Below are 22,970 nucleotides of genomic sequence, written 5' to 3' on the forward strand. Positions count from 1 at the left end.
TTCACCTGACCATCTCCAAGCACTTCACAGATACTAACTCATGAAGCCTCCCCCAACAGCCCTGTGAGGCAGGTACCTTTCTCCCCATGTTACAGATGGGGAAACTGAGGCACAGTGTGAGGCAGGGACTCAGTCAGTGGCCAAGTGGGAATAAAACACAGAAGCCCCAACTGCTAGTTGCCCCTAGACCACATGCCCCTCACATAGCTGGGAATAGAACTCACGAGTCCTGATGCACATTTTCCCCCCCGCCCCCCATCCTAAACACCAGACCCCATAGACTTTATAATGAAACACACATTAACTGCCCAACAGAGAAAGATCCCTCCCTCTTTTTCTTAGTCCCAACTTCCCCCTCTTCAGAATCCCTGTCACACAAGGAGCCTCCGGTGCTCTCATCTCCAGTATTAAAAGCGCTTCAGTACGTCGTGGACCCAGGAGATGTACTTGGAAATCCGAGTGTAGATGTCTGGGTACCTGCGATTTCCACACCGCTGCCCGGAGAAGGAGACTATGCCGTGTACTCTGCCCCCACAGATGAGGGGGCCCCCGGAGTCCCCCTACAATGCAAGAGGAAACCTGTTAGCACAGGATGAGACTGGCTAAGTCTGGAGGAAGAGGAAAGTCTCAGGAAATCAAACCTAAGCCTGGAGCTGGCCCTGTATCGCCCTAGGCAGAAGAGAAGGGTCAGGACTGGATTGCAGTGAATATAAAGGGGGTTCTTTACTGAATGAGGCTTCTGGACACAGACCCTGGGTTTCTCTCTGGCTCCCTAGTCCTCTGACTCCTGGCCTGGCCTCCAGAGAGACAGCGCTGCTGCCTGCACTCCAAACAGCAAGCCCCCGGTGTGGGGAAAGTTTCTGTGGCAGTAGCCTTACCAGGCACGGCTGGGTGTTGTGGTGGATGTGGAACAGGGCACTATTCCACAATACTGGTCTAAAAACCACTTGGGTGACTGGGAACTGGAAGGAAACTCGGAGTTCTGGCTGGAACTGACTGAACCAGGAGGAGAACTTCAGCGTTGGAATCGGAGCGGGCATGGTACTGGTACTGCAGGTGTCATGGCTGGCACGGCCAAGGCACTACCGGGGGGAAGATCACAGCCCCAGCTATGGACTGTCACCGGAAGTAGCTTCAGGCTTCCCTCCAAAGCTGGGTCTGGCAGCGTGGGCTCAGCAGGGGCGCCTGGAGGAGGAGAAAGTGCTTACCGAGCAGACCCCCTGGAGGGTGCTGTTAAGGCTGGCGGCGCACAGCATGTCCTTGTTGACGTGACCCACCCACAGCGCATTGCAGATCTTCCTGTCCACGATGGTCGTCTTGGTCTCCCTGAGCTCGGTGGGGATGGTGCCAAAATTGGAGGTGTCACCCCAGCCCAGCACTCTGCAGACGACCCCAGGAGGGAGGTCGATGTTGGGTCGGGGGAGGCTGATCCGCTTCACAAACTGGTTAAAGGTGGCCGACTTGTTCAGCTGGGGAGACGAGAGCAAACGTGACCCATGTTAATACTCGGGGGGGCGCCTGTCTTGGGTGCTAGTGGCTGAATCTGGAATCTCCTTCCTTAGAGGTTTTTAAGGTCAGGCTTGACAAAGCCCTGGTTGGGATGATTTAGTTGGGGATTGGTCCTGCTTTGAGCAGGGGGTTGGACTAGATGACCTCCCGAGGTCCCTTCCAACCCTGAGATTCTATGTAAAGAGGATTATGAGCCTATTGCTGTCCCCCTAGCTAGTGGAGCTGGCAGGACAGGTGCCTGCTTTCCGCGGGCCCTGGCTTCAATCGCTGCTGGGGGGGGCTGTGATACAAACACAGTCCCATTTCTTGGTTTATCCACCCCCCCCCCCCAGCTCTGGTTTTGCCTCTTCGAATGCACAGGAGCCAGTCTCAGCATCACATGCTGTTGAAAGCAGCAGCCCCCGCAGTTTACCCAGCGGCTCCCGTTTGCTGACTAGATGTCACGCAAGGAGAACACGTCGAATGTGATCGCTGCGGGGTTCGGGTCAAGCCAGCGATGGCGCAGCCATACATCCTTCAGAGCCTCTGCTCCCTGCCTCCCTGCACACGCCAGGGGCCAAACCCTTACCCAGCGTGGCTGGGAAGCGGGGGCAACTCCACTAAAGCCCCCCAGACTTGCAGCAGGGCTGTAGTGCCACCTAGTGGCTGATTTAGTTATTCCTTTCAGGAGATGTCCTAATTCCAATGCAAAGGTGGCAAGTGACTGATTTTTCCATTCCGCCTGTTCTGACCCACATCCCACGTCCTGTGCCACCTTCACACAGGAGACAGGGGCTGGTACTGGGGCTGCTTCTGTCCTGCTGCTGGAGAACTATGGCGGGCTGTCCCACTGCTGCCATCAGCAATGCCCCTTGCTGCGTCCCGGGGAGCCCGGGCATTTCTATCACAACAGACTCTGGAAGGGGGACCGCGGGGATTGCACCATGACAGTGAAACCTACTCCATTTTTGTCCCTGTGTTTCACCTCCTCCCCCACAGCCTCACCTAAGGCCAATGCAAACCACTCAAGTTCCTTTGAACCCACCAGCTTTGAGCGGCTCTGATCTGCGCCCCATACAAATACCTGCCTCCCCGCTCTGTAGGCTGCACTCTTAATGTGAATGGGACATCAACAGATTAGTCATTTACCCCTCTGGTTGGCGTTTGCTGCGGTGGGTCCAATTCAGCCCTGCTGTGACTTCTGCTGGCTTTAGTATGGTGGTCATACCAGGGGGCAATTTGAGCCCGATTTTCCAGTGGGGGTGGGGGATGGAAGGGTAAGGAGCAGAAGATGGGAGTTTGGTTCCTGTCCCCTGTGTAAGGTTTGACCCCCAAAAGAAAATTCGCTCTAAACTCTGAGAGTTTTGGAGCAGCTGAAGGTTTTCATCAGGGATGTGAGCTTCTCTCTTTCCCCTAGGGATCAAAGGTGACAAGGGCAACTCACTTCCAGCATGCGGATGTCATTGTGGACCGTCCGGGCGTTGAAGTGCGGGTGCATGACGGATTCCCGGATGCTGAAGATCTGCTGAGAGGCCTCCTGGTGTTTCAGGGAGTGAGCCCCCAGCACGACGCGCACGGCGGGGGAATGTCTGAAACGCACAGCGAGAGGGATTGACATCAGCATGGGGCTGTAGCCAGGAACAGGCTGGAGAGAATAAGGGGCCGGGAGCACAAAATGGGGGGCATGCCCACCCGAAAGGGGCAGGGGCTGAGCTGCCTGTGCTGGGATTTGAACCTGTGTCCCCAGTGGGGGTAGAGATTTCAGCGAGGTGCTTCGGTTTTGTTGGGCTAGGCTAAGGGCCCCTGGGAAGGTCCCTGAGCTGAGCCGTGGGGCAGGCTCTCCTCCGCCCCTTGCAGTGAATGTCAGGGGAGCAGGGTTTATTTCACATCCTCGGGGAATGCAGCCATCAGGGGTCCCCCGAAGCGCCGGGACTTACCTGGGAATCACACAGTGAGCCGCCGTCATCACCCACTTGCGCCAGACCAGGAATCCCCCGCAGACATGTCGGCCATCCAGCTGGATGGAAGCGATGTAGGGCCGGGAATGGGGCTTCACTTCCTTCCCCCCGATAATCCAGCTCCCCAGGGCACCTGTCCCAAACCAAACAGCTGTTTTTTGGGGGAAAAGAAACCACCCTCCAAAATGGATGATCTCGGGGTGGGGCTAGGCAAGGATTCCCAAAGGAGCAGCTAGGATTATCCTGGGACCCACAGGGCTGTGGGAATGGCTGCGTCAGAGCACTGGGGGGGACGCACCAGGGGCTGGATTGTGCAACCCTGACTCAGACGAGTCACCCCCTAGGGGTCAAATCCGAGTCTCGCACACGTGAGCGCAGCTCCATTCACTTCCCTAGGGGCTGTACCCACTGGTGGGGAGGTGACATCTCTCCCCCAGCCTGCGGCACAGACCCTACACACACCCAAGGTCAAGGGGAAGACACTGGGGTTAAAGCTCAGCTATTCCTGGCGCCCAGACCCAGGTGGAGGACATGAGATCAGACCTCTCTCTAGGTACTTACACGCAGGGAAGTCCTGGCCCCACTGAAGTCCATGGCAATTGTCAGAACGCTGCTTGACATTTAAAGCATTTCTCGTCACACCTCCCTGGGAGGCAGGGCTCTCGTCCCTCCTTTTACACCAGGGAAACCGAGGCATAGAGCTGAAGCAACTTGCCCAAGGTCACCCAGTGCATCTGAGACAGTGCTAGGCATTGAACCCAGGTTGACACCCTAATCACTAGGCCATGCTTCCTCCTATACTTAGCCACCCACAGCAGCTGCCCTGCCACTTCTCAGCATCTACTTGCTCAGCCCAGGAGCTTCTGAGCTCAGACACCCTCGCATCATGGGTCCTCCCCACCAACTCCTACTCCCCCAGAGGGGCATCATAGTCTGTTTTCCTTTACCTGCCGGGATGAGCACAAGGAGCAGCAGGCTGGTATTCCCCATGCTCTCTCTCTTTGCTCTTTCACGCTGGGGGAGGATGGTGAGTGCTGATGGCTGAGGCTCTGGGGGAGAGGGTTAAGTAAGCCCGGAGGGCATGGGAGGGTCTTGCGGTGTCACTATCCCACATAGCTAGGTTGCCGCTCGGCTCTCGGCCTGCCCTGCTCGACTTGGTTCCTCTTCAGTTTGCTGGCTTGTGCAATCCCTTCTCCCGGCCCCTGCGGGAAGAGCCCAAAGGGAGAAACCTCAGGGTACATGCAATGTCAGGGGGGCGATTTAGACACACAAAGGGGGCAGGGGCTCTGGGCCTTTGCAGGGAGCGGATGTGTTATCAGGCAGCGCAGAAGCCCCAGCCAAGGGGTTCTGCAGGTGTGTTATTCAGGAGCTGGCTGATCACAGGGGTCCCGTCTGGCCTTGGAATGGCGGAAAAGTCAAGGTTCCATTACACAGGGTCCCGCCCACATGCCCAGCGAGGGACAGTCCCCACCCCGAAGCGCTCGCAATCGAAACAGACACAGGATTCTCATGCCCATTTCACACGTGGGGACCGAGACCCAGAGTGGGACTGTCCCAAGGAGAGTCGGAGGCTGCCAGGAACTGAACTCTGAGCCCCAGAGCATCCCCCCAGCACTCACTGCAAGACAGGGAGGGACACTTTAGTCTCATTGTCTAGCTGACAGCCCCTGAGACAGAAAGAGGCCGGGTTGAGTTTCAAGACAAACCCTGGTTATCTTTCAAAGTGAGCCTGGCCCAGTTTATGGGGTTGGGTGGAAAACCACCTCTCTGAGCACTCGGAGGGAGGGACTGTCTCTTCCCGCATGTCCGTACAGCACCTAGCGCAACAAGGCCCTGAGCTCTCTGGCTGCTACTGTAATACAAATAAATAATGATTAAAAAGCATGGGCCCTAGCCTGGGGCACAAGATGCCTGAGTTCTTGTCTGATCTCTGCTACTTACCTGCCATGTGAACTTTGCCAAGTCATTTCCCTTCTCTGTGCCTCAGTTTCCCCATCTGTAAAAATTAAGATCATGGGCCCAGTGCCTCAAAGGTATTTAGGCACCTAACTCCCATTGAAATCAGGGAGAGTTAGGTGCCTAAATACTTCTCAGGATCTAGGCCCTGGTACTTATGCCCCTCTGAGATGCTAGAACAGGTAGAATAAACCTCTTAAGACTTTCCATAGCACCTTTCACTGTAGTACCACAGCTCAACAATTCTCTGCATTTTTCCCCCCAAACCCAGGTGAGACTTGGTGGGTTTGGCTCAGTTTTACTTTATATATATATAAAAAAAACCCCACTCCAAACCAAATTTAGGGGCTGGGGTAAAAATGGGGAATAAGACCATAGGGATCAAAACTAGGGAGACAAGACTGCCACGAACCCCAGCCAGCCACACCCATGGAGCTTCCAAGACATCTAGTCAGTGGGTGACGTCTGCACGTGTCAGCTGGAAGCAGACTGTCATCCTGCCAGCCTCACTTCCACAGCACCACAGCTTCTGCCGTCAGCACTTGGCTGTAAGCATGAGGCAGGACAGAATCCGGCTCGCTCTGCCAGAGCTGCACACACATGGGGAGGAGCCATGTATTTGCACACATGATAAAGTGCGCACCTGGGAATCGGGGACCTCAGAGAGCAGGTGGGAGGTGTACAAAGAGGCCGGTTTTACACAGATGCTCTGTGGAAGAATTTTATATGTTTGGCCTGCAGAACAAACCTGAGATCCAAATTTCAAATCCTCCCCAAGAAGTTCAGACCCAGAATTTTATTTCCATTAGAGAGATAAGGGACTGCTGTGAATTTAGATTCCCTGTTCAAATGCACCTGCAGATCTGACAGCTTGGTTCAGCTCATTATAGAGATAAGGGCCAGCTGTGAAATTTGGATCCCGCTTCTAAACTCACACGCAGATCCAGGTTTTTGGATCAGCCCATTATAGAGACAGGGGAAGTGGGCAAAGGATTTTCTTGCCAGTGTTTGGGAAGGGGTTTGTAATCTGGAGATCTGATCCTATCTCTGCTAATTGGATTCAAATTCATCAAGTGGTCTTAGGCCTCTAAAAGTGGAGTAATTCGGGCTCGTGCTCTGGACTTAAGGCTTGACGCTTTCACCATATGGATTTCCCAACCCTAGTAGTGGTTTTAGATTCACCATCTTTGCTTCCTGAGTCAGTTTCTTAAAGGAAACCGTTGTGTTGAGGGGGAGAAAAAAAGCCCAGACTTTCCTGGCATCCAAAATTTCTTTCTCCTCCCGCAACCGCCGCTTCCCCTAGGTTCACGCAGTATCCAGCCAGCAAGATCATAAACTAGATCCAAACACTCAGTAGAACACCTTGCCTCAGCTCCCCGCTGGCAGAGACACCGCTGTTTATTACGTGCTTAGCCGTAGCTGTTTGTTTAGATACTATCAACGCACCCACAGCCAACCCAAATGGAAGTTTGCTGGGCCACCTTGGTGCCGATGGGGATAGAACTCAGGTCTGCCTGGTTTTGCAAGCGGCTGAGCAGTTCTGAGTCCCTCCAGTAGGGGCCAGGGGTGCCACATACAAATGCACCCTCCAGTCCTTAAAACTTAAATGGTTTCAGTTCCCAAGGAGCCACCATCACCTGCTAAGGGCTGTCCTGTGGGGGAGGAAAGGAAAGCGCTCTCAAGCAGCCCTGGGGAGCTGGGTGGCTAACGGGGGACGGGAGAGCTGTCCCAGTGCTGGAGGCAGGGACGGACCTTAGCATTGCAAGCCAAGGGGGGGCTGTGATTTATAGCCGGGCATTGTGGTAGGTGCAGTCTTCAGTGGCTGTCCCGCTGTGCTTTGTGGGGGAGAGAGCGGCCCTCCAGTCGCCTTGTTATTAATAATAATGCTGCTGTCACCGGAGCAGCTGGATGCCTCTGCTGAGGTTAGGGCCTCAAGTGTGCTTGGTGCTCGGTATAACCCTAGTGTGGACGGCGCCTGCCCCAGAGGGCTGGCAGGAGAAATGGACAGGAGGGGGAGAGGAAATAAAGGCAGGTGAGCGGTAAACACCCAGTCAGCACAGGGGAGCGTCCAGCAGAAAAACTTGGAAGAGTCTGTCTACCTCCAGGCAGCCGGCTGAGCCCCGGTGCTGGCTAGTAACCACCTGAGAGCCATCGGCACCTGACTTACTCGGTGCCATTGTCTCTTCGTGGCCATCGGCCCTCCAGGAGGAGCAGAAGCAGCAACTGCTGCCCTGGGGAGGTCAAATGGGGCCCAGCTGGGCCCACCCGGAGCATTAGCGACCCACCCCTGTTGTAGGGGCACTAGGATCCCGGTGGTGCCTCCCTTCACCACGTGTCTTTGTGGGGAGGAAAACGGAGAAGAGGGAGCCAGGGACTCCAGCTGGTTGGAGCAGAAGCAGGTCTAGCAGGGGCCCATTGACCATCCAGAGAATTTGCTGAAGTTTGATCATGCTTCTTGTGCTCTCTGCTAATTACTACTAAAATGCCAACGTTTTCCTGGGGAAACTTGCCTTATTTCAGCACCTCTTGGGTGCGCTCGCCAGCTGGGGCCAGTTTGGGGCCCTGACTCTCTGTTTGGGGCCCACGGGGACGGTGGTGGGCACTGGATATGGTGCAATGCTGGGCACACATGACAGGGCCACGGGGACGGGGGTGGGCGCTGGATATGACTGCTTGGATCACAGGGAGCAGAAGTTAAAATTGCCTGCGTGTTTTTGAAAGGCCTTTCTCCCTGCTAGCCCACGGGGCCGCGTAAAGCTACAGCTGCCTGGCCCAGGAAAGAAATCCTGGCTCTCCTTGTCCTGTCGGGGGAAGGGGCAGTACAAACCGCTGTGTCATAACCACAGGAATAAAGACTTAAAGTCAGACACTGCAGAGGGCATGCAGCAGCCGGGGTACGACTGGAATGAGCAGCAATGCCTGGCGCAAGGGAAGGAACGGGGGCAGTCCTCCCAGAAAGCAAGGGAGGGCACCCAAAAAACCAGAGGCTGCACCCTCCAGCCCTGCTGCTCCTGTGTGGAGCTCGCGGTTGCACTCGCTGGGGACCCCACAAACACACACACGCGCGAGTGACAGCGGATGCCTCGTGAGACCCGGAGGAATTAAACCCAGCAGCGGCCAGTGACAAAGAACTGGCTGAGGAGGGGAGCGTGGAGGATGCAGACCCTCTTCGAGAGCCAGCCGGCCCCGGCCCAGAGGAGGAACATTAATCTCCCCTCTTATCCCTCTTGCCCTCCAAATGGTGGCCAAAAGTGGAACCAAGGAATGGCCTTTCGAAGTGGCCAGTTTATTTGAATGACATGCACTGGCAGGCAGGCAAAAAAAAACCCAACCCAAGAGAGAGCCAGGGCTGTAAGAAAGCCAGAAGCCATTCAGAAATGCCCCTCGCCCAGCTTGTCCTAGAATTTAAGGCCAGAAGGGAGCACCAGATCATCTAGCAGAATCTCCTGTGTATCACCAGCATCCACCCAGCTACCTGCCCACACACTAAATCCAACCACGGGAGTTAGACCAAAGTATTACGGCCCACCAGAGACTAGACATAGGCAGAGCGACGGGCACTGCCCGAGGTCCCTGCGATGGCAGGGAATTGGTTAAGGGAGATGTACCCAGGTAATCCCAGCAAGTGACCAGCCACCACGCTCCACGGAAGAAGGTGGAAAAAAAACAACCCAGGTCGCTGCCAATCTGGCCTGGATGAAAATTCTTTCCCGACCCCACATATGGTGGATCAGTTAGATCCTGAGCATGTGAGCAAGACCCAGCCAGCCTCGCACAGGGGAGTGAGAATGCCTGGTGCCACCTCAGAGACCTGGCCCTCCCCATCTAGTGTCCCACCTCCAGCCGTGGCCATCCCTGATGCTTCAGAGGAAGGAGACCAACCCCGTCTCCCCCCACCATACATGGGGAGGGGGAAATCCCTTCCTGACCCCCTGCAAGTGGCCAACTAAAGCTCTGAAGCATGAGCTTTAGGAACCCAAGTCATAAACCAGAAGGGATCCCCCAGGGCTGCTGAGCCCTACCCCCCACCATCTCAAGCAAATCCATCATACAGTCACACTCACCAATGTATCCAGCTCTCTCTCAGAACTGATTAAGTTGTTTGCCCCCACAACTCCCATTGGGAGGTTGTTCCAGAACCTCCCTTCTCCAATGGTTAGAAAACCTGAATTTGTTCGTGGCCCATTTATACCCATTTGTTCTTGTGCCACCATGTCCTGTGGGTGCAATAGTTCTTCACCGTCCCTGGTATTTACCTCCCTCATGTATTTATAGCGTGATCACATCCCCTTTCAGCCTTCAATTTGCTATGCTAAACATGCCAAGCTCTTTCAGTCTCCTCTCGTAAGATAAGACTCCCCTGATCATGCTAGTAGCTCGTCTCTGTCTCTGTTCCAGTTTGAATTCATCTTTCTTGAACATGGATGACCAGAAGTGTGCACAGTATTTCAAATGAGGTCTTACCTGGGCCTTGTTCAATGGCATTAATACTTCTCCATCTCTACTGAATATGCCTTGCCTGATACATCCTAGGATCGCATCTGCCTTTTTCACAGCCACATCTCATTGCTGGCTCATAATTGTCCTGTGATCGACTCACCCACCCAGGTCTCTCTCCTCCTCTGTTGCTTCCAACCGATGAGCCGCAGCTTGTAGCAGAAATTCTTATTATTAGACCCTAAGTCTATTAGACCTTGCACTTGGTACTGCTGAATTTCATACCATTATCTCTCCAGTCTTCAAGGTCATCCAGATCTTCCTGCATAATATTCCGATCCTCCCCTGTATTGACAATGCCTCCCAGCTCTGTATTGGCAATACATTTCAGAAGCACACTCCTACTTTTTGTGCTGATGTCATTAATAAAAATATTGAATAGGATTGGTCCCAAGACTGACTCTGGAGGAACTCCTCTAGTCTGACAATTCACCTTTCAGAGCAACTTGTTACCTTCTCCCCTTTAGCCAGTTTCTTATGCACTTTACATTTCTTGTATTAATCCCCCTCTTCTCCACTTCGACTAATAATTTCCCATGTGGCATTAAGTCAAATGCTTTACTGAAGGCCAAGTATATTAGATCTACTGCCTTTCCCTTATCTAAAAAATCAGCTATTTTCCCAAAGAAGGGAATCAGGTTAGGCTGGCATGATCTACCTTTGATAAACCCATGTTGTATTCCAGCCCCTTTCCTGTTTTCCTCCATATCTTTAATAATTTTTTCCTTTACAATTTGTCCCAAAGCCTTGGATACTACTGAGGTGAGACTAACAGGTTTGTAATTGCCTGAATTAATTTCTTTCCCCTTTCTTAAATATAGGTCTGACATTAGCGATTCTCCAGTGGTACCACCATGTGGTACTACCTTCACATAGGTAGATTTATTAAGAATCCTTACTACCGGACAAGCAATCTCGTGCGCCAGTTCTTTCAGTATTCTGGGAAGGAACTGATCTGCCCCGCCCTGATTGGAGTTCATTAAGTGCTTTAAGTTTTTCTTCCACCTCAGGAGGTAATTTCCATTTTTATACCCTCATTTCCATCAGCTGTCCTGCCTTCATGCCTGTGGTCCATGTTCTCATCCTTTTTGAAAACCATGCAAAGAATTCATTTGAGTTTTGAGGCCATACCTAGGTTATCTTTAATCTCCTTCCCATCCACACTGCATAGGGCCCAACCTCAGCCTTCCTTCTTCTTTTTTTATTTCTATAACTAAAAAACCTCTTCTTATTTATATTCATTTCCTTGGCAAGCGCTAATTCAGCTTGACTTCTAACAATTCGCACTTTATCCCTACGTTTGCTAACTCCAAAATGTTGCTTTTTTGCTGCTCAATCCTTTCTTCCACTCCCTACCGGCTCTCTGCTTACCCCCAATAACCTTTTTACTGCGGTTCTTCATCCAGCTGGGTCTGCAATTTTTGCCCCTCGTGTGGGATGTAAATTTCAGATCCTTTTTGTATACAGGCGAGTCTCATCTTACTCTGGGGTTACATTCCGCTGTCAGCGCGTCAAGCGAAAATCGCGTATAGTCAAAATTACATTGAGTGGAATGGCGGGCGGAATCGCCCGCACTTCAGGTACAGTATTTAAATTGTTATTTTTCTCTTTTTTGTTTTTTTGTTTTTGCCGACCGCGCAACCTGAATTCGCGCATAAGATGAGACTCTCTTGTAGTTGAAGAAATTCCAAAGCCCACTCCACATTTCAGCCCTTGAGGTCTTCAGTAGCAGAGCAGGGAATAAACCCTCCATTTCTTGAGTCCCAGCCCAGTGTTCTGTCCACGAGGCCACACTGCTTCCCTTATTCATTGCAGGTGGCATTATGGTCTGAGCATTTATTTTCAATTGCTCACGGTTCACATGGTTCACATCCCAACAGGGTCAACTCCTCCCTCCCGTGGAATGGTTTTTTGGATGATTATTGGTATAATAGCTGCGCCTAGAGACCCGAACTGAGCTCAGGGCCCCGTTGTCCTAGGCCCTGATTATTATCCCCGGTTTCCATACAGAGACGCTGAGGCCCAGAAAAGGGAAGAGCCTCCCTCAAGGCTATGCAGGGAACCTAGCAAGTCAGAAATGCAGCCCAGCTCTTCTGAGCCCCAGGCTAGGGCTCAGCAGTGAGGAATTGAACGTTGGGTGAGAGCTGAGCTTTGCCCTATTTGCTTAACCCAAATTTCCCCTCACGCCCCCCTCTGTTGTGCAAGGTTTTGACTACCTCCCTGCCACCCCAGAGGCGGCTGCATTTCTGACTTTGTACGGATATGGTGCAGTGTGCTGGGTTCCTTCTCAGCTCCTGTTTCTCCACCCCAGAGGTGGCTGCATTTCTAGCACTTTCCGGATAGGGCTGGTAAAGCACGCTGGGGAGGCAAGGTGCTCTCGACTTTCATTTCAGAACACCACACCGCATTTCCCAGGCGAGCTCGGAACGGTGGCTGCGGTCATCGTAAAGAAATCGAAATAAACCCAATAGGCTTATCATGCCCCAGTCCCGCCTTCCCTCCCCTCTCCCTGCAGTGTGTACGACCGAGCAGGCTGGTTCTGCGCCGTGCTTAGTCAAGGCCGGACCTGCAGGCTGTCAAGTGAAGCTTGCTTAGGAATTTGGAGACACACGTCTGTTAAGGAAATGGGATCGGGGGGCAGGAGGGGAATAAGTCCTACTAACTCAGGGAGTCCATCCCAGACCCTGCCCCGGCTGGTTGGCAGGATGCTAGGTCTGGGTTGGTGCTCACCAGCAGTCAGGCTCTTGGAAGGGATGCAGCCTCCTTATTGAACATGTCCAGGCGCTGCTCAAGGTCTCCACTGAGCCTTCTGTTCCTGGAGACTCTCCGAGCAGCGGCAGTGACAGGCGACGCCCAGCAGAAGGTGCTGTTAGGATGCTGGAGAAGGGGAAGGGGAGGAAAAAAAAAAAATCCCTTCACATCCCCAGCTCAGCCATCCACCGCCAGCCAGCCGCACTCAGGACAATAACACAGCTGGGGATGCTGCACGGCCACCAGCCGCTCGCCACCTCTCCCACAGCCTGCTGCCCGTGAGCGGAGAGACAGCGAGGGGGGGACTCGCCCAGGGCTGGCGTTTGCCTTTCCCTCCAGAGCTTCGCCTGGATCCGCGCAGGGCTGCGAGCCAGAGGGTGAGGCAGCCAGGGGATTGCAGAGGCTGGGAAAATGGAGTAAGTACCGCTTTTCCCCTTGCCCCGGGCATGTGTTGGAGGCTGTGGGGAGACCGGGTACATCCAGCCATCTGTCTGTCTAGGTACTTATATAGCCTTCTGCACGATAGCATCTCCCCTCCCCACTAAGCCAACCACCCTATTTTCCCCCCCTCCATCCCGCTGAGGTTGGATTCAGGGCTCATCGGCTGCTGACGCTGCCCCGGCCTCTTCTCGGGAGCTGGCCTAGCGGGGCTGGCTTCCCCCTCCACCTGCATACAACCCCCCCTTGCCCCTGCTGGTCCTGCTCACCAAGGTGACAGCTTGGGGCTCCACGAGGCCGGGGAGCCAGGGGGCTGCGTGCAGGGGGAGGTGAGGAGAGTGGCGGGGTCTTCCTCTCTAACTGTGGCCCTTGGCATTTGCGGCTTGGGGAGAAGGAGCGGGAGGGCCTGTCTGACGTGTTGCCACCGATCGGCGTGATCACGGGTGGGTGGGGGTTGGCGCATGTGAGGGTGCAGACGCCCCCCCTCGCCTGGATATTTTTGCAGTGACTCAGAAATCCGAGCGTGCCCTGCCTCTCCATAGTCAGGGCCTCTGTGGTGTAGCGATGCTGACCTTATTGTTTGCGTATGGAAGCAGGGCCCGGAGAACCAGGCTCAGGATCAGGGCCGTGCTGAGTCGGGGGCTGGGCGATCCCATAGGGACACATGGGTGCCTGCTGCAAAGAGCTTCATGTTTAGAAAGACAACAGGTGGAGGGAGGGGGGAGAAGCAGCGAGATCAGGCCACGGAGGGACTTGGCCTGGCACCGAGCGGCCCCGAATGGGCCTGGGAATTGTGCTTTCCCCCAGGACTCCAGCAGCGTCGTCCCCTCGGAACCGCTGGCTCCAGGCGTAATCACCTGGGAGGGGACGCAGCGGGTCTGCCACGGCTCGGTGCGCTCCGGGTAACTGGCCGGAGTGGCTGGTGCTGCTGTGTTTGTTCTAACTAGCACCTCCCCTCCCCTGCCTCAGCTGCTCAGGTCTCAGCCCTGGGCAGGACGAGCAACAGGTTTTCCTGAGGCAGTGGAGGATCAGTGCCCGTTCTGCCGTGGTTCACCGTCGGGAGCTGGCAGCCCTTGGCGAGCAGCGCCCGGCTCACCGGTGGAATTCTGCAGGGCTCCCGTCTCCTCCGGGGCGGCCCCTCCTCAGCACCGGTGACTGACCATCTGGGAGCCAGATGCCAGGTGCTCAACAGGTCCCAGCTGTCTGCTTGCTGTTCGGGTGGCTCCCACCAGGCCTGCAGCAAGAGGGGGTGTCCCCGGGCTTCCTCTGGCCACCCTCCCTCCATTGTCAGCCTTTGATTCTTCCCTCGAAGCTATCAAAGGAACCAGGAGGTGGCTAATCTGGGTCAGTGGCTGGTGTGGGGAAAAAAGCTGGATCCTGGGGAGGCATTTGAGATGCATCTCTGAGGCCTGAACACAGATTCTCTGCAGGAGAGCTGGCTACATGGGGAGCCCCCAGCTACTCCATTCCCAGCCTCTCCCAACAGGAGGCGCTGTGTGGCGTGGGGCTGGAGAGATGTGTCGGGGGAGCTCCCAGATTCTCCACTCTCAGCCTCTGCTAGTATGAGGCGGTGTCGGGAGCAGGACAGGTTAATTAGCTGCCGGGGGCGCTCCAAGCTACCCCAGTCTTGACACCGTCTACCGGGGGCACCACGTGCAGTGGGGCAGGAGCACTCGCTATGGGGAGTTGGCAACATTTGCAGGGCCACGGAGGTTCACTGCAGGGAGAGGGGTCAGAGCACTGGATGGCAGGAGTTGATGGTGATTTTCGTCCCAGGCTCTCAGGGCAGGAATTGCTGCAGGGAATGGTTGTGAGCCGGTGTGGGGAAGCCAGGCTGGGCTGGGGGGAGTGTGTGGACAGACTGTAAACTCCGATACCCATCGATTCCTCATATCCCGGCCACGCCCTGGCTGAGAATGTCCTGGGAGCATTTCCATGGCCCAAGAACTTGGCGCCAGGCCATAAGCACCTGCAGCTCCTGGTGGCTTTAATGCCTGTTAACGTGAGAGCCTCCTGTTCCGGGTGACAGAGGAGCGCCAGCCCGCTGAGTAGCCGATGGGCTAGAACTAGAAGCCCCTGTTTTCGAGGGTTGAGAACGTTGCTGTGGGCTGGATACCTGGCCGTAGGCGGCCTCAGCAAATTCAAGCTTGATGCTTTGGGAAACTCCTGGGCATGTCTAAAGTGGTTTCTCTTTCAGCAAGAAAAACTAGCACGTAGGCTGCAAAAACCCACCCTTGCAGACAGCACCCATTGTAGGTGGGAGCATTGTCTAGTGGGCTGGACAGCAGGCTAGGAACCAGGATTTCTGGGTTTGATTCCTAGCTTGGGGAGTGGGGTCTAGTGATTAGAGCAGGGGGCCTGAAATTAGGACTCCTGGGTTCTATTTACAGCTTGGTAAGGGCTGTAGGGTCCAGTGGTTAGAACAGGAGACTGGGACCCAACCAGGGCTTCGGGGGCTAAGTTTCTGCCTCAGTTTCCCCACCTGTAAAATGAGGCTAATACAGTCCAGCCTTGTGGCACAGCTATGTAGATTAAGTGAGTAATATTTGTAAAGGGCTGTGAGATCCTGTGATGCTAGAGAAGGATGACGGGGATTAGAATCATAGAACTGGAAGGGACCTCGAGAGTCAAGTCCCCTGCACTCAAGGCAGGACTAAGTATTATCTAGACCATCTGTGACAGGTGTTTGTCCAACCTGCTCTTAAAAATCCCCAGTGATGGAGATTCCACTACCTCCCTGGGCAATGTATTCCAGTGTTTAACCACTCTGACAGGAAGTTTTTCCTAATGTCCAACCTAAACTGTCCTTGCTGCAGTTTAAACCCATTGCTTCTTGTCCTATCCTCAGAGGTTAAGAAGAACAATTTTTCTCCCTCCTCCTTGAAAACTGTTATCATGTCCCCTCTCAGTCTTCTCTTCTCCAGACTAAACAAACTCCATTTTTTTCAATCTTCCCTCAGAGGTCATATTTTCTAGACCTTTAATCATTTTTGTTGCTCTTCTCTGGACTTTCTCCAATTTGTCCACATCCTTCCTGAAATGTGGCACCCAGAACTGGACACAATACTCCAGTTGAGGCCTAATCGGCGCGGAGTAGAGCGGAAGAATTACTTCTCGTGTCTTGCTTGCAACACTCCTGCTCATACATCCCAGAACGATGTTTGCTTTTTTTTTTTGCAACAGCGTTACACTGTTGACTCATATTTAGCTTGTGATCCACTATGACCCCCAGATCCCTTTCCGCAGTACTCCTTCCTAGGTGGTCATTTCCCATTTTGTATGTGTGCAACTGATTGTTCCTTCCTAAGTGGAGTACTTTGGAGTACTTTCCTTCCTAAGTGGAGTACTTTGCATTATTCAAATTAAATTATTATTAAAGCCAACCAGGCTGACTTAGTTGGGTCTTGAGAGGCAACTGGAGCATGATACGCCCGGGTGTATGGAGGAGGCTCCTCCAGGCATTATCTGCACACACAGGTGTTGTTACTTGCCTACACAAGAGAGACCGGGCCTGACCTCACACCACTGGAACTGCGTCGCTGACAGGGGAGTTGCTCCTGATTAGCATTGCTGTGTGTGAGAGGGGAGTCGGGCCTGCGGCAGGAAGGGAGAAATCGCCCTGCTTTTCCTGAGGCAGGAAGGATGGGGGAGTGACTAGTTCCCTGGCTGGGGATAAGGGAGAGCCGAGCTCATTTCCCAGCTCTGCCACATGCACACTGGGTCACCGTGGGCAAGTCTCTTAGCTTCTTTCTGACTCAGCTGGGGGGAGGGATAGCTCAGTGGTTTGAGCATTGGCCTGCTTAAACCCAGGGTTGTGAGTTCAATCCTTGAGGGGGCCACTTAGGGATCTGGGGCAAAATCAGTACTTGGTCTTGCTGGTGAAGGCAGGGGGCTGGACTCAATGACTTTGCAAGGTCCTTTCCAGTTCTAGGAGATAGGATATCTCCATTAATTTTTTCAGTTCCCCAGCTGTACAACTGGGGCAGTAGCTTCGCTCAACCTCCCAATGGTGCTGTGAGCATAAATACACTACGGATTGTGAGGGGCTCAGATACTCTGATGACAGGGGTCATACAAGTGCGTTGATAGATGTGTGTCCACCCGGGGATGGCGGCCTCTGCAGGTAGATTATAAATGTACCAGCTTCTAGTATCTGAGAGGGAAAGTTACAAGCGGCTGCCTGGAGCTTAGTCTGTCCTTCATGGGAGCAGGAAAGAGCAGTGGTGACTCCCGCCACCCGGTTATCAGCAGGGCTTGAACCTAGAACCCAGAGCCCAGACCTCTACCACATGAGCTAAACGTTAACCTCTCTCTTGGCTGGTAGCAATAGCAGGCTGTTATCCTCTGTGTGGACCAGCCTCTGAGGGACGGGACACACACTTTGCAAGCATGTTATACGGGCATTCGGCTGCTCTCTCTGCTTCTGCCATTATCCCCAGCGTCCTCCTCTGACAACCAGGCTTGATCCTACTGGAAGTCAGTGGCAAAGCTCCCATGGAAGCCAAGAGGAGCACAGTCAGCACAACAATGAGACCTATGTTAGGATGCTCCTGCTTCCTCTCTTGCCCCCTGCCTGGTGCCAGCAGAATTCACATCAGCTGCCACGTCTTCCCCATCACTTGGTCTCTAATGGGAGCTGTTTTGCTTTCCATATTGGGGGGGGGCAAATGACCGTCCTGGCCTGTCGGGTACCTGATGCGCCTTCTAAAAACCTGCACAAACTTTAGGCCCAATCTGGAAGCTCTCAACTTTGCAAAACTGCCACTGACTCCAAAGGGAGCCGGGACTTGAGTAGAAATGGGGTCAGAGCTCCCGAACTGACCCACTGCAATGAAAATAGCCTGGTTGGTTTCATTTAAATTCCTAGTCGGTTTCGCTCTCCGGCTGTCTCACCCTAGGACAGCACTACAACGTGTGGGCTATAGAGCGCATGGGGGGATGTGTTTGGGGGGGTTGTTCGTCACTTATGATCTCTGGATTTATTTTTAATTTCATGGGCATGTTTTCTGGTCTTTTTAAAAAGCAAAACCAAACCTAAATTTGAGGGGACACAGTCCCCCCGCTCCAGGCACACACTGGAAAGGGCATGGAGAAGCCTGTTTCTAAGCATTGTGCCACTTTACGGGTGGAGTCCCTGAAAAGCAAAGTTCCACAAAACACAGTGGTTTGGGGCGAGGTTGGGGGCAAAGCCTTTTTTTGGCTCAGAGCCATATGAGGTTTGAGCCCTGCTTCAGCCTGAGGTTCATTTTGAGTTGGAATAAACCCCCAAACTTGAAGGCAGATTCCCTTGATGCCTCCATAGTCCATCCGGCTTTGCCACAAAGCTGCACAGATCCAGCCACCCCACTGTTCCTCTTTCCCATGTGGATCATCAAGAGGTCATCAAGCCCAGCCCCTGTGCTGAGGCAGGACCAGGTAAAGCTAAACCGTCCCTGACCGGGGTTCCTCCAACCTGTTTTTAAAAGCCTCCAATGACGGGGATTCCAGCCTCCCTTGGAAGCCTGTTCCAGAGCTTAGCTATCCTCAGAGTTAGAAAGGTTTTCCTACTATCGATCCTAAATCTCCCTTGCTGCAGACTAAGCCCATTACTTCTTGGTCCTACCGTCAGTGGACATGGAGAACAATTGACCCCTGTCCTCTTTAGAACAGCCCCTAACATATTGGAAGGCTGTTCTCAGGTCCCCGCTCCGTCTTCTTTTCTCAAGACTAAACACGCCCAGTTTTGTTAGCTTTCCAGCACAAGCCTAAAATTAAGCACGTACTTAAGTGCTTTTTCCTGAATTTGGGGTCTGGATTTGTAGCTGGGGCCTGGGGTTATTCCGGGGACTTTTAGCAAAGTTCCGGGGTTTTTGTAAAGCCATGGCAGTTGTTTGGGATTTGGGTCCTAGTTTATTTGAACCACTAGTTGTCAGGCAGGGAGGGGTTGGCTGAAACGTTCCATCACTCACTCAAAGGCCTGGAGAGCGCCTCTCAATGCTGCTTTTTCTTCCCTCCTCATGGCACCATTTGTGCTGTTAAGTAAATGGAGATTTTATCCCCCCCCCCCAACTGCTCTGATTTGTCCCTGCTCTGCACCCACTGTGAATTCCCTCTGCCTTTCTGACCCATCTGCATTGATGAGTCTCATTAGAATCATATTCCCTGCACCTTCTCCACTGGTGACTCCGGAGCAGAGAGTCGTTTTTTAATATGGGAGAGGAGGGTGCGATTTTTGATGTCGAAGGCTTTGAAACTATGTAGGGAGGTTGTGGTTTTGCAAAGGAGCCTGGAGTCTCCTGCCGTAGAATCGTCCATTGGATCCACGTGGGCAAACCTTTCCTGAAGTCAGTGGAGCAATGAAGCTCTGGAAAGGTTGTGACCTCTAGTTGGGTCCCCATGTCATGACCCGGTCCTGCTGAGACACAGACAGACAGGTGTAGGAGTTATGCAGAGGATGGATGTGACAACTGGATGGATGGCTTCCCGATGGCTTCCCCGCCTGGCACACAAGTGGTGGATGGAGGAGGAACTGTGAGGGCTGGATGGGGATCCAGAGCCCGGGCACAGCAGCAGGAGATAGGCCAGCTGTGAATTGTGTTCAGAGCCCCAGAGGGAGGGGCAGCAGACGGCTCACCGAAGGTTCAGAGTTCATACGCTCACCCATGAGACGGGATGTTTCTCTGATGCAGAGCAACCCAAACCTCAAAGAGCTTGAAGGAGCGCAGGCTCTTTTGGGAAAGGGCTGGCACTGCCCCTTCTGGTCCTGGCGGGGAGTAGCCATCTCTTTCCCTGGGGGATGGATCTGTGCGGTCGAGCTCACCGGATCTAAACTTCACCAGGGCATCAAAGAGTCCTGATCTGGCTCCATCTCTGTCGGCTGCAGTGCCAGCCAGAAACAGGAGCTGCCGTGGGTGCAGGGATCTGAGCTTTCTGGAACCCAGGGTTTTTGTCTGAGCTGGAGTAACCACCTCAGACCAAGAAGTGAAGCAAAACTAGGGAAAGGAACTGCAGGCAAACCGTCCACCGTGGCCTCTGGTTGTGGGGGAGGGGTTCATCCCAGCCTAAGACATCCCAGAGGGGCCTCATTTTCAGAGTTTATCCTGGTTAGAGCTAACGTAAAAATTGGGAGACATATGAAACCTCATGCTTCAGGGCATGAGCCAATCTCTAAATACTAGGGATCAGGAAGTTTCTTGCTCCTTCCACTGTAGCAGTGGGCACTGGCCACTGTAGGGACTAGATGGGATCCAGTCTCGCCATCCCTATGTTCAGAAGAGCTGAAATTCCAGTGGAAGTCAGAGGAGCTCATCACATCTAATCAGACCCAGGTGTCTCTAGTTGGGCTCCCCAACAATAAGATGCTAGGCCAAAAATCCGCACCCATGTTGATCTTAAACTCAGCCAGGGCTACCTCGCTCCAAGGATGCATCCGCACTGCCATGCCAGGGTGGGACTGCACCGTGTGTAGACATACCCAAGCTAGCGTTAATCTAGTTCCCTCTGGTGCCAGACCAGCAAAACCACGGCAGCACAGGCTGTGCGAGCCCACCCAGATCCCTTCCTGATTACTTCCCTGGCTAGCCCATACTGCCTCGGCTTCACTACTCCAGTACCCAAGTTAGCGAGATTAAAGTTGGCTCGGGGGGGGGGGGGGTATACAAGAGTGCACTCACACTCTGTGCTACCCTGAGGGACACACCTAGCTCCCATTACCACAGCACCAAAGCTCCTCACCTGGGAGGTGGGGGCAGGGAAATGATCCCCATTGAACAGGTGGGAAACTGAGGCATGGCGTGGCTAAGTGACTTGTCCGAGGTCACATGAGCTGGGCCAGAGCAGGGATCTGAACTCAGGTCTCCTAGGCGAGCACCCTACACTGGGCCCTCCTTAATCTCCAGGCCTGGAGTTCTTGAATGAGGTGGTGACAGGGTTAAGAGCTCGCAGCTGCAGCTCCTCTCATTCATAAACACCGTGGGTGTTTCTAGGCAGGGCCTAGCTAGAGCGGGGCTCCTCTTACCAGAGAGGAGCTGGAAACCGCCGTGTCTCAAGGCCCCTGGAACCATTTGGACATAGCTGTAATTTCCCAATCAAACTGGCTCCCAGGGCCTCTGGCATCAAATATTCAAGGACTCCATTTTCTCCTGGCATGCCCAGCCCATGTCTGAGCCGGAGAATCAATCAGGCAACTGCTCTAGTGCATCCCGCACTTTCGGGGTCCTGGGGCTGTCTCCTCTCCCCCTCCCACCCCCCGAAAAGCAGGTGCTCGGGGGTGCTGAGCTCTTCTAGGTTGTGGTAAAGGGAAGGGAAAGCAGCAAGCCAGTGAATAGTGGGCACAGCTGATGGGAGAGAGGTAACCTGCATTTCAGTAGCATCCTTCATCCCCAAGTGTCTATCATTAATGCTGCCACCTCTGGGGTGGAGGGCAGACAGCACAGAACACAGCCCATTTCACACGGAGTTCAAATGTCTTTGGTATCAGGCTCATTAGCGTCTGGTGGTTTCTCACTGTCTGGACCTGGCTGAGGAGGGGCTGAGTTGACCCTGCTGGGATTTGAACCCCTGGAGTCTGGCTGCAGAGCTGATGTTGTGAGTGCTAAGGGCTGCGTTTCCTGGGTGCTCAGCCGGCCAGGATTTCAGAAGAGCTCAGCTCCCAGTTGGGCCCAGCTTTGGGATTTTCAAAGGACCCAAGGGAGTTAGGCTCCCCTCCCCCACCCGGGTGTGTGTGTGAACTGCACTGAGATTTGGGTGCCTCATTCCCTGAGGCTCTGTTGAAAATCTCATCCTGGATTTTCCAAAGAGCTCCGCTCCCGGCTAGCCCCCCGCTCGTGGATGTCTGGCCGGAGGTGTGTGAGCAGCAGAGGCAAGGCATGGAGGAGGGAAAGCAGCTAACAGGTCAGAGGAGTCGCCCTATTGCCAATGCAGGGTCTCACGGGGGGGTTATTGATTAGATGTTTCCGCTACGGGAATTTGTCCAGACTCCAGCAAGAGGAGCCATTCTGGGCCCCGTCGGTAGCAGCTCTGGATTCTGCATGCGTAAGCCCCCTGCTGTCCCGTTTACCGACTTATATGGCCCCCATCACCGTAGTATTTGAGCCCCTTGCAGGTGTTACCAGGTTGATGTTCATAGCGCCCCCGTCGGGCAAAGCAGTGCAATTGTCCCCAGTGTACAGATGGGGAGGGTGGGCCCAGAGAGGCTAAGGGACTTACCCAAGGTCATACAGAGAGCGGGTAGGTGTCTCCCAAGGGCTATGCTAGTGGCCCAAACAACTGGCCCATCCTCTTGCTCCAGCCCCAATGGGTTGGCTGAACGCCAGACTGGCCCGTCTCTGATCCTCCAGCGGGTTTTACCCTCAGGGAGTCGTTTCGCTGCATGCCATAAAATGATGCTGGGTTTCCGAATGCGACGGGACAGGAGTGAGCACCGGCTATGGCATTATCCTGGGCACAGGCCACGTGACAGGGCCACGGGGACGGGGACGGGCACTGGATACGGTGCGTTGCTGGGCACACGTGACAGGGCCACGGGGACGGGGACGGGCACTGGATACGGTGCGTTGCTGGGCACACGTGACAGGGCCACGGGGACGGGGACGGGCACTGGATACGGTGCGTTGCTGGGCACACGTGACAGGGCCACGGGGACGGGGACGGGCGCTGGATACGGTGCGTTGCTGGGCACACGTGACAGGGCCACAGGGACGGGGGTGGGCGCTGGATACAGGGCGATGCTGGGCACACGTGACAGGGCCACAGGGACGGGGACGGGCGCTGGATAGGGTGCGTTGCTGGGCACACGTGACAGAGAGAGGTCACCCCAGAGAGGTCGGGAACCCTTCTGAGGCCCACAAAAGGAGCTTCTATGGGGCTCCAGGGTGGGGACAGTGCTGAGGGTCCGATTCCACC

At 54.1% G+C, this 22,970-nt stretch overlaps 2 protein-coding genes across 2 annotated transcripts in view; one reads left to right on the forward strand and one right to left on the reverse strand.

Annotated features, from left to right (window-relative positions):
- Window positions 1-407: 407 nt before the first annotated feature.
- PRSS57 (serine protease 57) lies at window positions 408-4,436 on the reverse strand. Its single transcript, XM_065422394.1, has 5 exons — window positions 4,394-4,436; window positions 3,426-3,579; window positions 2,933-3,077; window positions 1,209-1,469; window positions 408-560 (listed from the first exon to the last, which is right to left on the reverse strand). Exons 1-5 carry the CDS (start codon window positions 4,434-4,436, stop codon window positions 408-410), a joined length of 756 nt encoding a protein of 251 aa, XP_065278466.1.
- An 8,337-nt stretch (window positions 4,437-12,773) lies between these two features.
- PALM (paralemmin) overlaps window positions 12,774-22,970 on the forward strand; it is a 62,930-nt gene continuing 52,733 nt past the window's right edge. Inside the window, 2 exon segments of the mRNA XM_065422226.1 lie at window positions 12,774-12,797; window positions 12,800-13,066. Coding sequence (XP_065278298.1) covers window positions 12,774-12,797; window positions 12,800-13,066 — 291 coding nt within the window.

Source organism: Emys orbicularis, chromosome 24, assembly GCF_028017835.1.
Source record: "Emys orbicularis isolate rEmyOrb1 chromosome 24, rEmyOrb1.hap1, whole genome shotgun sequence".
NCBI classification, from domain to species: Eukaryota; Metazoa; Chordata; order Testudines; family Emydidae; genus Emys; species Emys orbicularis.